We start from the raw sequence: 14,575 nt of genomic DNA, 5'->3' as shown, positions 1-14,575 counted from the left end.
TATTTATATGCCTAAACAAATAATTTAATACATTGTCATCCTCATATTCATGTTCCCACAAAAATTTCTCTTCTGATCCTCCTCTAATTTTTTGTTCATATCCTTGTTATATAGGGTTTCCCTTTCCCTTCCATAAAAAAAATTGTTTAATAAGAATATCCACTAATAAATATAGTATTTACATATAATATGTATAATTTCAACTAAAATACTAAATTTTTCATATATGTTTTGTAACATAATAAAATACTAAATGGGGTAATGAAGGAGAAGAAAGTTACCAATCCCCTAGCTTCCCATGTAAATCCCCATTTTATAAGGATATAGATCAACATTACAAGGAATTGGTAAGTGTGGACCTTAAGCATATAAAATGAGGTCCTTATTATAGTAAACACAATGGTTTATAAGACTAAAGACCGGTATTACAATAGTTTAGATATGAGAGTACTGTTTGTGCAAATAATCTCGCAGGAGAATATTCGCTTCTAGATCGTTCAACCTTCGAACTTCCTTCTCTCTTTTTCTCGATTCCTGTAAAAAAGACCGGAGTAAAGAGACCACACCCGGGGAGTGTTGGCCAAAGGCCCTCCGATGCCTAAGTTAGTTCAAGTGTTTGTAGGAAAACAATAGCTAAGCAAAGGGTATGAAGTTGTGTGTATGGTGTGAACTGGGCGGCCGAAGCCGTGTGTGGTGGCCGGAGCCGTGTGGAGAAAATATTTGCTCCTACAAACGCCCATCGGCTTCTGCATGGCGCTTGATGAAATTATTTTTTTCGGGCTCTCCAACTGTGTCTGGGCTTTCTTCTGTGAGTTGGACTCCTTTTGCAGATCGGATTCTCATTTGGTGTAGGCTTCTGACTGTTATTGGAGTTGGATTCCCAGTATGAATGAGCTTACGATTCCTTCTTGATCTGGGTTGTCCAACTTGTATAAATACATGGCTTCTCTTCACTCTTTCTCACATTGCAAACTTAACTTCTCTATTTTGTAGCTTGAGAAATATCTTGTAGAATTCGTACTGCATGTTGAAGAGAGGAGTTGCAGTGCATCCCAAGGTAAGTTGAGCACGTATATTTTTTCTTCGTCTTTTTTTTTTCACGGCGAGGACCAGCTGGGTGGGACCAGGCTGGTTGATGTCATGACTGGCGGTCAAAGACGGTTGGAGCGGCGGTGGCCGCTAGTTGCTGCTGAGCTAGTATCCGAAAGAAGTTGGTGGTCTGTCCCTCCGCCCAATCATCAGGGTCTAGTTATTGAGTCACGAGCAGTCAAGTGTGGAGTTGATTCAGCGTCGTTGACTTCATTGGAGGTGAGGATGGCAGCGGCTAAGAAGAGGAGAGAGTCATCTGTCTGGGCGAAGAGCTTTTCTGCAATGTCAGCGGCTGATCCCAGGGTGGACAAGTCCATCCCTGAAAAGGATGCAGGTGTGTCTAATCTACTCAAGACGAACTTTCTATCAAGTTCATCCACTTGTGCTCAACTGGTTGATCAAATCCGTTAGGTTGGCGATCTTGGTACTTTCTCAAGTCTTTCCTAGGAAAAACAAAGGGAAGCAACATTTCATCTGCTTCAAAAAAGAGGTGGTGACAGATGTCGCAGATCAGGCAGGTGGAGCTGCTAAGAGCAGGGCTGATTAGGTGGATGCAGAAAAGACTGCAGATCAGGAATCTCCTGCTGGCGTCTCAAAGTAGATAAAGACTCATTTATTTCTTTTCAGCTTTTGTAGTCTGCTCTTTGTTTAGAATAATTGGTCTTGCTTGACCATCTTTTTATCGAACTCGATTGGTTGGTCATATTGCTAAGGAAATTTGAGTTGCTTTTTCTAACTTCAATTCGCATAGTGTCTTGTGAACTGCTTGAATGTTTCTGGGTTGTGGCATGTTTGGCCTACGTCTAGAAACGTGTTGATGAAAGTGGCCCGTTTGGCCTATGTCCGGAGACGTCTCGATGAGTGTAACCCATTTGGCCTACGTTCGGAGACGTGTCGATGAGAGTGACCCGTTTGGCCTACGTCCAGAGACGTGTCGATGAGTGTGGCCCGTTTGGCCTACATCCAGAGACGTGTCGATGAGAATGACCCGTTTGGCCTACGTTCGGAGACGTGTCGTTGAGTATGGCCCGTTTGGCCTACATCCAGTGACGTATCATTGAGCGTGGCCCGTTTGGCCTACGTCCAGAGACGTGTCGTTGAGTGTGGCCGTTTGGCCTATGTCCGGAGACGTGTTGATGTGTGTGACCCGTTTGGCCTACGTCCGAAGACGTGTCGATGATAGTGGCCCGTTTGGCCTACGTCCGGGGACGCGTCGATGTGTGTGGCTTGTTTGGCCTACGTCTAGAGACGTGTCGATGTGTGTGACCCGTTTGGCCTACGTCCAGATATGTGTCGATGTGTGTGACCTGTTAGGCCTACGTCCGGAGACGTGTCGATGTGTATGACCCGTTTGGCCTATGTTCGAAGACGTGTCGAGGGGAGTGGCCTGTTTGCCCTACGTCCGGAGACGTGTCCGTGAGAGTGGCCCGTTTGGCCTACGCCCGGAGATGTGTCGATTGCTTTTGTGAACACTCCATTGGATAGAGAAGCTTGAACTTGTATTGATGTCTGTGTGACTACATTGCTTTATTGAACAAAAAAGATGAGTTGCATGAGTAACATCAAAAGTAACTTATCTTCAATGAAGGTGAGGGAGGCTTGGCCGTCTACTTAGAACCCAGCTGATAGGTGATGAGCTTCATGGATAGTACTCTTAAAGGTGATGGGCATTCCATTACCTTGGAACTTCCTTCCATTGAAAGATGATGAAATGTTTATCTTCTATAACTTGGTAGCCAGTGACGGCTTGGGAGATGAAAGTCGCCTGCTTGATCTTTCTCTTCTGCCCCTTGGTGGTCAGCCCGGGTTCTTGGAGTCAGCTAGGATTGTGTTGATCCATATGACTTTTTTCGTGGAGGCTCATTGTTAGCTACGTCACAATCCTTGATTTGCTGGATAGCCCCCATTGCGATGAATTCTGTGTAATGGCCGTCTCTGACTAGATCTTCGAGGTGCCTTTTCCAGGCGAAGCAGTCGTTTGTGTAATGACTGTGTCCTTCATGGAATGTGCAGTATCTACTGGTATCCTTCTTAGTTGGGTTTCCCTTTAAAGGCGATGGTTTCTTCAACCAAGGCATGTCCTTTACTTGGGCCAGGATTTGGTGTATCGGAATAGTGAAATTGGTGTAGCTCTCCACTGCGGGAGCACCTTCTTGAGGCTGTGATCTGCGCTTGCTGTTCTCTTGGCTTGCCTGCTCAGCTGCTTGATCAGCCTTCTTTGCTGCGATCTGGTCGTCGTCCCCTAGTGCGTAGCGCTCTGCTGTAGCGAAGACTTCTACCAATGTTTGGCAAGGGGAGATGGTCAGCTCGCGATACAGCTCACATTCAGTTGGCAACCCCCTCTTGAATGCGGAGCACCCAATTTTGTCATCACATCCTATAATGTTTGCCCTCTCCGCTTTGAACCTCTTGATGTAGTCTTGGAGGGATTGATCGGACTTCTTGTGCAAGTTGAGCAGATGGTCAGGGTTCTTCTTGATTGTCCGATAAGAAGTGTACTCTTTGGTGAAGACATAAGCAAGCTCCTTGAAGCTACTGATCAACCCGGATGGCAGGGTGTGGAACCAGTCCTGAGCTGCTTCTCTCAAAGTCATTGCAAACACCTTGCACATTAGAGCGTCTTCAGTTTTGTGTAGGATCATAAGGCTCTTGAAATGCTTCAGATGGATTTCAGGATCGGAATCCCCTTTGAAGCATGTGAAAGAGGGCGTTGAGAATCTTTTCGAGAGAGCAACTTGCTCGATTTCGGCCGTGAAAGGTGAGGAGTTTGCTCGGTCTACCTCCATGCGTAGTGCATCTTCGAAATTTCCTCCAATCTTTAAGTCTCGAAGTCGGTTATTCACAAGCTTCTCAACGTCTTCCGCACACATGGCTGGTCGGCCACGTTGATGACCTTTACGATTTGGGCGAGGCTGATTAACTTCCTCGTTGGTTTGCAAGGGTCGATTTTCTCAGTTGCGCTGCCTAGGCAGCGTGTTGGTGGACTACGTTTGCGAGGAATTTTCAGTAACTTGGAGACGAGAATTGGTTCTTCAAGAGTGAGCAGCAGAGCGCCTTTCTTCACGGTCGTCATTGTGAGGGTTACCAGGTTGACCTCCCTGGGGGCCTAGCCTTTCATGAACATTTCCCTGCGGACCCAGGCGAGTGTGGATGCAGATACCAAATTGTGGGCCCAGCCTATTGCGCATGTTGGTCCTTAAATTTAATCTGGATGGGAGACCTCGTCTGCTTTGAGTGTGGCTTGCAGATGCTTGCAACATGTCGGCAAGCTGATCGTGTTGTTGTCCATCTCCTTATCTGTTGACTCCTGCTCAACCTACTTGGTACCCATCGAACTGCTTATCGGCGCGTTCATCCATCCTTCTCTCTTCGCCCTGTTGTCCAAGGCCAAGGTTTTGAGCCAAGTTTATTTGGTTGAGGTGTTGCCTCTTCAAATTGTTTTGGTGGTCTATTCTCTGAGTTAGCTAGTCAACTCTCAGATTAAGGTCTACTTGACTTCGTGGATCGAGATGAGAGAAATGTGTGAAGCCCAATTGCATACAGGCTAGGGTTTCATTAGATGTGTACGCAGGAGTGTGCTTCGAGCGTGGAGGCAATGGAGGGAATGCTTGAAGTTGCTCCAAGATTGGGCCAAAGTCAGCAGTGGTAGTGAGCCCACCTTGATGGGAGGTTCCACCATGCTCGGCGGTGGTGTTATGAAGGTGGCTAGATCCAGCCATGAGGCCTTGAGATGGTACGACGACGGCAGAAACCGGTGTGGTGGTCCCAGCTGTGACTTTGTGGGGGTTCGGGAAACGTGGGAAGTTAAGTTCCCGTCATATCAAGTTGTGGAGGAGGTTACTTAAGAACTCGAGTAGTAGATGCAGGCCTAGTTCCTTACCGATTCGAGTGGTTGTTATGAAATTTCAAGGACGAAATTTTTATAGGGGGTAGTTTGTAACAACCTGATCCTTAATTAATTCTTAATTATTATTTTATTCAAGAAAAAGACTAGAATATACCCAGAATATTTTATTAGGTTTAAAGTTGACTTTTTGACTAGTTAGGAATTTGTAGATTTTGATTGTACCGTTGCATAGAACGAGATGAAACGAGTCCGTAAACACATAGTGGGCTCGAATTGGAGTTACAATGAAGAAAATACAATTAAAATTCATGGAGGGGCAAAATTGTAATTTGCCATAGCATAAATTTTAAAACCCTCTCTCTCTCCTTGCGAACCAGCGGCCCCCTCCCTCCTCAAATTGGTTCTACTCCAGCTATGGCTTGTTGAAGCCACCATCACCGCCACACACCATGGCCGGCCACGTGACCGGTCCGGTTAGGACCACCACCATCCCAGCAACGTGTTCCGCCGTAGCCAAGCTCCCAAAGTAACCGGAAACAGCTCGGAATCACGTCGATTTTGACAGAAACTTCCCAGCTTCGATCTCCCTCCTCTAGCCACTAATTTAGTCGGGTGAGGTATGCTTTCTCACCTATTTTTCATACTCTAGCTAATGGTTGAGTAGGAATTGGTCAATTTCTAGCATAGGTGGTTCGATTTGTAACTCAAGGTTTGGTCGGATTTCAGGTTGGAATTCCGGCCACTTCCGGCCATTTTTCAGGAGGTCTAAGAACAAAAGTGGCTCCAATTGATGCCCAGAACCTAGGGTAGGACAAAATGGTTGAGCCACACTTAGTCCTAGAATAATCCCTTGGTCTTCACTAGTGTGTAGGTACTCACGGTTCAATTTGGATAACATTTGAACCCCGAACGAGTCTCGCCTATTGTGCGATTTCTGGGTTTGAGACGTTTGAGTCGTTGGATTGTAGTCATTTTCAGGAATGTTGACCTAGGTATTTCCAGGATCCTATAGGAGTAAACGGATCGTAAATCGGAGTCCCGGATACTCCGAAAATGCCAACCCTAGGGCTAGGTGTACAAAAATAGTCCGATCGTGCGATCATGGGTAATCCGACGATCCGATGGAGACCAAACTCACGGGACATGTGTCCTAGGCATATTAGAAACTTGAGGGACTTCCAGATTTGCGAGGGGAGGATTGCGGCTTGGATAGAAGGGGTATCTCCGAGACCTGCGAGCAAAGATTGCGGCTCGGATAGAAGGCCTATCTCCGAGACCTGCGAGCGAGGATTGCGGCTCGGATAGAAGGGGTATCTCCCAGACTTGCAAGCCAGGAATGCAGCTCGGATAGAAGCGGTATCTCCGAGGCCTGCGAGGATTGCGGCCCTGGCCTGCGAGGATGGTATGGGCAGTATTAATGGAGTGTAAGGATCAGAATTAGAGGTACGCCTAGGTGGAGAGAATTTCAGTTATAAGATATTCTTAAACTATGATAAGGGAGTTCAGTGTATGGCGTATTCATATTCAATATAGGACTGATATGAGTTTTGGAAAGAACTACGTGTAGCTTGACCCCTCAGTGAGGGTACGTAGGCAGCCTACACTACTACAAAAAAGCAAAAAGACGACGGTAAATCACCGTCGTGTATTCGGTTTTTCAATGGTCGTGGAATCCACCGTCATCTTTTCCCTCATAAACCACGACGCTAAATCACCGTCGTTGTTAAAATATACGACGTCATCAACAAATACAAAACGACGTCTTTGTACTGCAAAAAGATCTAAAAAAGCAGTCGAGGATGAGAATAGACGACCAACTATCTAAAAAAATCGTCGTTAAAAAGGAAAAATATGACACATATTAACAGAACAAGGCCGCAAGATAGACATACAACGACGACAATTAAAATAAGACGCCGTTAAATATCATTTTCACGACAATAAAAAATATGACGTCTTTAAATACATTAGAAGACGACGTTATTGATACCTACTACGTCGCCTATATAAAAACAGCCGTCGTAAAATAAATTTTCCACTTCGATTTTTCTATAAAAGATGACGTGGAAATAGTTGTCAGTGTCATTATTTACGACGTATGTATTTATAGAGTAGACGTTGAACAACGAAACAACGTCGGTTACAAATATATGAGAGTTGTATTACAAAATTTATACGTCCTATTTTCAGAAACAAACAACGACGATAAATATTAGACGTTGTTAAATAAAACAACGTCGAAAACAAATAAAAACATACGTGTTTAGTCTGCTAAAGTTCTAAAAAATAGTCGAGGATGAGAATAGACGACCAACTCAAACAAATCACCGTCGTTAAAAGGGAAAAATATGACACATATTAAAAGAACAAGGCCGCAAGATAGACATACAACGACGACAACTAAAACACTACGCCATTAAATATAATTTTTACGACAAGAAAAAATATGACGTCTTTAAATACATGAGAAGACGACGTTATTGAAATCTACTACGTCTCTTATTTACAAACAACCGTCGTGAAATAAATTTTCCACTTCGATTTTTCTAAAAAAGATGACGTGGAAATAGTTGTCAGTGTCATTATTTACGACGTATGTATTTATATAGTTGACGTTGAAATGCGAAACAACGTCGGTGGTATTTATATAGTCGACGTTGTATTTATATGTATTCATTACTCACGACGCACTTATTAATATAGACGACGTTGAACTTCTAAACAACGTCGGTTCCAAATAAATGAGAGCCGTATTACAGAACATATAGACGGCGTTGATTATGATGAGAGCCGTATTACAAATAACGTCGTTTAATTGATATTAGACGGCGGTTATAATGAATTACCGTCGGAATTCATTTCGTTCCTCTTCGTTTATAAAAGAACTTGCGACGTGGAAAATGTATGATGACGTCGTATTTTTTAACGTTCAGATTATATATCTCGTTTTTTAGACGTCGGTATTATGGGATTGGAGTCGTGTTATTTTGAATTACATGGCGGTTCTTAATCCTTCCCCGACGTGATATCCTGAATAATTGCTTCACATTAGCGTCGTGGTTCTTCATTGTTACGTTGCTTTAAGACGTCGGTAAATATGCTGAATAACTGGTTCACAATAACGTCGTGTTTTATTTGAACGTAGAAAGTGAAGAAATCACATTACAATATATTACAAAATTAATGTCATACACTGCCAATTACATAAGCATCATTCAATCCATATATCTTCACACCCATCTCGAATACTTTGACCGCCTAACTCACCCACCAGTTCATCAAATGTGTCAACATTTGGCATCCTTCTAGTAAATGGCTCACACTCAATTATCACATCACCTAAGACTTCATCACCAATAACATCATTATATTCTCTATTAGGCATTGATAACACTACCGACCAACCACGATGCATCGGGTCGTCAACAAAAAATATTTGTTTGACTTGAGAAGCCAAAACAAATTGGTCATTCCTATGTCCAATTTTACTCAAATCTACAAGGGTAAATCCAAGTTCGTCGACTACAAGACCAGAACTATCTATCCAATCACACCTAAAGACTGGGATTGTAAACTTTTGGTAGTCAAGGTCCCAAATTTCTTGAATGACACCATAGAAACCCATATTTGAGAGAATTGGGTTTTTATCCTTGGCACTAGCAACTTGCATGGTATGTGCAAGTAAATAAACTCCACTATTTTGAGTTGTCCGCACATCATCTTGTGCCTTGATATTGAATTTAATACCTTTAATAAGATAGCTCCTATATAATGGCACTGACATGTTTGGACCAGCTGCTAGCCACCTTAAATTTTCTGATACGCCATGATTGTCTTCCTCAAGTTCACTTTGAACCTGCAAATTAATCATATCTTAATTCAATCTAACATATAAATAAGAAGAAAATTAAAAGAGAAATATGTTATTTCAACAACATATACCTTGAAGCGTAGCCATTGAATGAAAGTGCTATTGTGCTTATCCTGCAGCCACTTTGTTCTCTTTCTAAATTTTGGATAAGCAGTCTTGATGTGGATCATATGTTGCCTACATGACACGAAAAATTCAAGCATTACGGTCCCAAATATAGAAGATAAACATAAGAAATAATTTAAAATGGAAACTTAAAGAATAAAGCTCATACGTACTCGATATAAGGTAGGACTTCCTCCGTATTCTCCAAGACATATAGATGTGCTTGATTCAACAGGTCCTGATCAACTACGCTCACTGTGCAACCTGATAATGGCTTTGAAAGTCCCATCTTTTGGCTTGAAGGCACTCCAACTGTACTAACATCAGATAAATGCTGAGTACAAAACTCTACCGCTTCTTCAGCTATATACCGCTCAGCAATGCAACCTTCGGGACGAGTACGATTCTGAACATACCCCTTCAGCACTTTCATATATCTTTCAAACGGATACATCCACCTAAAATATACTGGCCCACATAGACGAACTTCTCTGACAAGATGTACTACTAGATGAACCATGATATCAAAGAATGAAGGGGGAAAGTACTTCTCAAGCAAACACAGAGTAACTACTACATCTTCTTCCAACTTATCTAGCTTGGAAACATCAACAGCCTTTGCACATATAGCATTGAAGAAGAAGCACAAACGAGTTATTGCATACCTTGCAGGCTTCTCCAAAACAGAACGAATTGCCACAGGGAGCAATTGTTGCATTAAGGTATGACAATCATGTGATTTAAGGCCAAGAAGTCTTGAATCTTGTAAAGATACAAGATTTTTAATATTTGAAGAGTAACCTTCGGGGACCTTCATACCATAGAAAGAATTGCAAACCTCTCTCTTCTCTGCTCTTGACAAATTCCAAGGCCCAGGAGGCAAACGAGTACGTCTTTCTCCATACTCGGGTTGCAAATCAGTTTTGACCCCCATGTTCAATAAATCTAATCGAGCAGCAATCCCATCTTTTTTTTTTCCAGGGATCTCCAGCAATGTACCAATGATACTATCGCAAACATTCTTCTCAATGTGCATAACATCTAGGGCATGCCTCACAGGAAGGTATTTCCAATACTCGAGATCAAAGAATATTGATTTCTTCTTCCAACAAACTCTGTCACCATTTTCAACCATATGCAGCACTTCTTCTCCGGTTAATGGCTCGGGAGGTATGCCATATTCAAGTTTCCCATTAAAAGCTGCACGTTGCCTCCTATATGGATGATTGATTGGTAACCATTTTCTATGCCCAATGTAACAAATTTTGTGGCCATTTTTCAACCTGTGACTAGGTGTATCATCACCGCATATTGGACAAGCTTTATATCCTTTAACAACACAACCAGATAAGTTTCCATAGGCGGGGAAATCATTAATTGTCCACATTAATGCAGCTCTGAGTGTAAAGTATTCTCCATTATGTGCATCATACACTCCTCTAATCCCATCCCACAAAGATTTTAAATCATCAATCAAAGGCTCCAAGTAGACGTCTATATCATTTCCGGGTTGTTTAGGACCGGAAATCAATAAGGTTAACATCATGAACTTTCGTTTCATGCACAGCCATGGAGGGAGATTATATGTAACTAAGATAACCGGCCAACAACTATATCTGCTACTTAGAGAACTGTGGGGATTGAATCCATCAGATGAAAGAGCCAATCTCAAGTTTCTCGGCTCATTACCAAACTCAGGCCATTTATCATCAAGAAGTTTCCAAGACGGGGAATCCGCCGGATGAGACATCTGACCGTCAATTGATTTTCTAGCAGCATGCCAAGTCAAACTCTTAGCTGTCTCATGTGATTGAAACATCCTTTTAAACCTTGGAATTGGAGGAAAATACCACACCACCTTCGCTGGCACACCCTCTTTCAAGATTGAATCTTTGCCTTCCTTCCACCTTGAGATACCACAAGTAGGACAATTAGTTGAATCCTCATACTCCTTCCTATACAAGATGCAATCATTGGGGCATGCGTGCATTTTCTCATAACTCAGCCCCAATGCACACAAAGTCTTTTTAGCCTCATACATAGAGGTTGGTATTGTATTTCCTTCTGGAAGCAAATCGCCTTGAAGTATCAATAATTCTGTAAAACAGACATCACTCATCCCATGTTTTGCCTTCAAATTATACAACTTCACTAATGCCGATAACTTCGTGTACTTTCTACAACCAGGGTACACTGGTTGATCTCCATCCCCAATCACATTGGCAAACTCATACGGATCGGAACCAAAATCATTATCATCCATATCAATTTCTTCAGACACAAAACTGTACCTACTATGGCCATCATCTTCTTCAACATTTCTACTAGCATTAGTAGTTGCTTCCCAAGGTTCTCCGTGAAATGTCCAATTCTTATAGCTTTGGTCAATTCCATTAAAGTATAAGTGATCCCTTATAATTCCAACCCCAAACAACTTCAAATTAACACATTTAACACATGGACAACGGATATGTGTTGTAGTTAGAAGATTTTCTACAGCAAAGTTCAAAAATGCTTCCACCCCAAACTCATATGCCTTCGATCTTCTATCCGAGTGCATCCATGACTTATCCATCTCCGACACTATAACCTATTATCTATAATAAAGTGAAAATACATGCAATGACCATCACTATAGCAGATTATACAAAGATCTAATAGCAAGTAATACACAACAGAGACGATGGGTTTTAAACAAAAACAGACGTATTTGGCATATATAGACGACGGATTTTCAACAGACGTCGTCTAATATAAGTAATACAAACGACGGTTTATGAAAAAACCGTCGTGTATAAGTAATACAACGACGGTTTTTTCATAAACCGTCGTGTAATCGTCGTCGTATGCCTAAAAAGGCGTCGTGTCTCAGTTTATTTTCAAGAACCCAAAACCCATTAAGAACACAACATATATATGAAACCAAGCAAGAAACCAACATATACATGAAACCAAGCATGAAAACAATAAATTCATTCCCAATTCAACATAACATAGGGTGATTAAAAGATCCGACAAAATTAAATCCATTCCCAATTCAACATAACAGATAATGTAATCCATGAACCCATACTGATAAGCACATTATTAACAGATCGCAAAGCATATACCTAAAACCCTTTAACAAAACAACCTAATATCATTCAATGAATTTACATGGGGAAGATAGGGTTTGTACTTACAAGTTGGACGAGCTCACAGATTCGACGGAGCCTGGAGAGTGCAACTTTTAATTAGAGCAGAAGTGAGAGAGCGAAATGTTATGTTGCGCGAAATCTGAAAATTTTAGGGTTCAGGGTTAGAAGTATAAGAATAAGAGCCAAATATAAAAAAATTTAGGACGCGCGAATATTTTTAGAGCGCGCGCTCTTTAAAACGTCGAAAGAAAAACCATGGCGAAAGTTCTACAAGACCCGACGTAAATGTAATATTCCACGACGGAAACACTGAACATAACGTCGTTTATTTTGACGCTTCATTTTTCGGATTAATTTTAAATTTATCTTGAATATTTTGATATAAAGACGAACCACGTCGGGGTTAAGAAATTGAAAACGTTGTAAATTATAATAGACGACTTACATATTAAAATGACGTCGTTTAAAGTAGAAACCATGTCGGATAATTTACTGCACGACGTAAAATATGTATTCCACGACTTAACCACCGTCGTTAACAATTAATACCCTAAACCCTTAAAACTAAATTATATAATTTTAAAAATTAAGTTTATAAAAGGGTTTATGGTTTTACAGCCTAATATATACCCTAGACTACCCAAAAATTATACTTTAAAAATAAACCCCAATAAATAACAACCCTAATCTCTAAACCCTAGACTCTAAACCCTAAACCATAAAACTAGAAGTGATTTTATGACTCATCAAAATAATTTTGTTTTGGATGTTCATTTTAAATTTTTGTTATTCAAAATGAATTTTTTTCAAGGTTTAGGGGGAAGAAAATATATCAATGACTTCATAGGAGTTGACTTTGCATTTTTCGGATTTATTTTAGATTTATTTTGAATATTTTGATATAAAAATAATAAAATATTCTTATCACAACAACAAACCACGTCGGTGTTAATAAATTGTAGACGTTGTAAATTGTAATAGACGACTAAGTTGTTAAAATGACGTCGTTTAAATGAGAAACAATGGCGGATATTTAACTATCCGACGTAAAATATATATTCCACGACTTAACCGCTGTCGTTACAAAGTACTACCCTGAACCCTTAAGAAATTGAAGACGTTGTAAATCATAAACGACTCCATTGTTCAATGAACGTCGTCTAAATATCCTTTTACGTCGGATTTGTTTAAAACGAAACCACAAAAAACGACGGCTTTTGACTATATTACGTCGTTGGAAAAGTATTACACGTCGGTTACGCATTTTGTATGTTTGTTTTTTTTTTAAATTTAAGAAAACCTCAACAAATTTTTACATTATATATTATAGACAAAATTTGTACATTATACATAAATATCAAGTGTTCAATAATTCCCCTATTCCAGGTGAAGGCAAACAAACTCTGCCCATTCATTCCGGACTTCATCAATGGCTTCTTGGGGGTATGGCTCTTCCTGTTTTTCCTTGGCATACTGCATAAACAATGACTATTAGGGTTTATAAATAAAAGGAAATTCAATCACAGACGACCATAACCGACGTAGTATATCTATTCAACGACGGTAATTTTACATGACCGTCGTTGATAATACAAAAAACGACGTAAAATGTATGAAGGTAATTTCTTCTTACCTTCTTCTCAAACCCCAAGGAAGGATCCATGATGATGTCCCTCATGAAGCGCATCACATAATACCCGCATTCGACATTGCTGGGTTGCTTTGGTGTGCCTGACAGAGTTTTCCAAATGACTGCCTTACGGCCTGGTCTGGCTATGTGAGAATTATAAATTTTTATAGCACTGTTCACAATGTTTTTGGCCTCTTCATCAACCACACGATTTCCTGGCAGAGGATCCAGAAAATAGACGGTTTCTCTCTTTGCTCTTACAATCAACAAGATCCAATGACGGCTGCACAAAATTAATATAAAAACGACGGTTATTTACAAAAACGACGTATTATAATATTTCACACGACGAAATAAAGTAGCAATCGACGACATTATACATTTATCACAACGATAAATAACTACCGACGTGGTTAGTAGTTTTAAACGACTCAATAAAATAAAACACCGACGTGGTTAGTTTATACGCTGCATTTATTGAAAATCATAAAAACAAAATCGTGTTAAGGAGACTAACTCTGGATTGTAAGGCATCAGGAAAATCTGTTCACCGTCAGTCCTCTGAAGTCGAGCTGCCAGTAGGCGTGATCTGTCAGCTATTGTGCCAGAGCTGGCACTAACTGTAGCAGGGTCGATAAAGCCAACCATGCTACACATATTAGCTCGTTTCAAAACATCGTGTAAGTACCTAAATATATAAAATCATATAAACAAGTCAGCACAAAAAAACACACGACGGTTATGTATAACAAAACGACGTATTATAAAATTTCACACGACGTACTGAAATAGACAACGACGTTATAATATATTTATCACGACGGTACATACTAACGACGTGGTTAGTTGGTTAAGACGACGCAATAAATAAACCAACGACGTATTATTTTAGAATG

General features: G+C 40.8%; 1 protein-coding gene across 1 annotated transcript; it reads right to left on the bottom strand.

Moving 5' to 3' along the window:
* On the bottom strand, nucleotides 2,910–3,959 carry LOC109947126. The gene has a single exon (XM_020556614.1). It carries the CDS (start codon nucleotides 3,957–3,959, stop codon nucleotides 2,910–2,912), a length of 1,050 nt encoding a protein of 349 aa, XP_020412203.1.

This window comes from Prunus persica, chromosome G2, assembly GCF_000346465.2.
Source record: "Prunus persica cultivar Lovell chromosome G2, Prunus_persica_NCBIv2, whole genome shotgun sequence".
Taxonomy (NCBI): Eukaryota; Viridiplantae; Streptophyta; class Magnoliopsida; order Rosales; family Rosaceae; genus Prunus; species Prunus persica.
This window is presented reverse-complemented; position numbering and strand designations above follow the sequence as displayed.

Bases quoted from the DNA above. Each gene is read 5' to 3' on its own strand.
- LOC109947126 (XM_020556614.1), bottom strand. From the start codon at position 3,959: ATGTGTGCGGAAGACGTTGAGAAGCTTGTGAATAACCGACTTCGAGAC.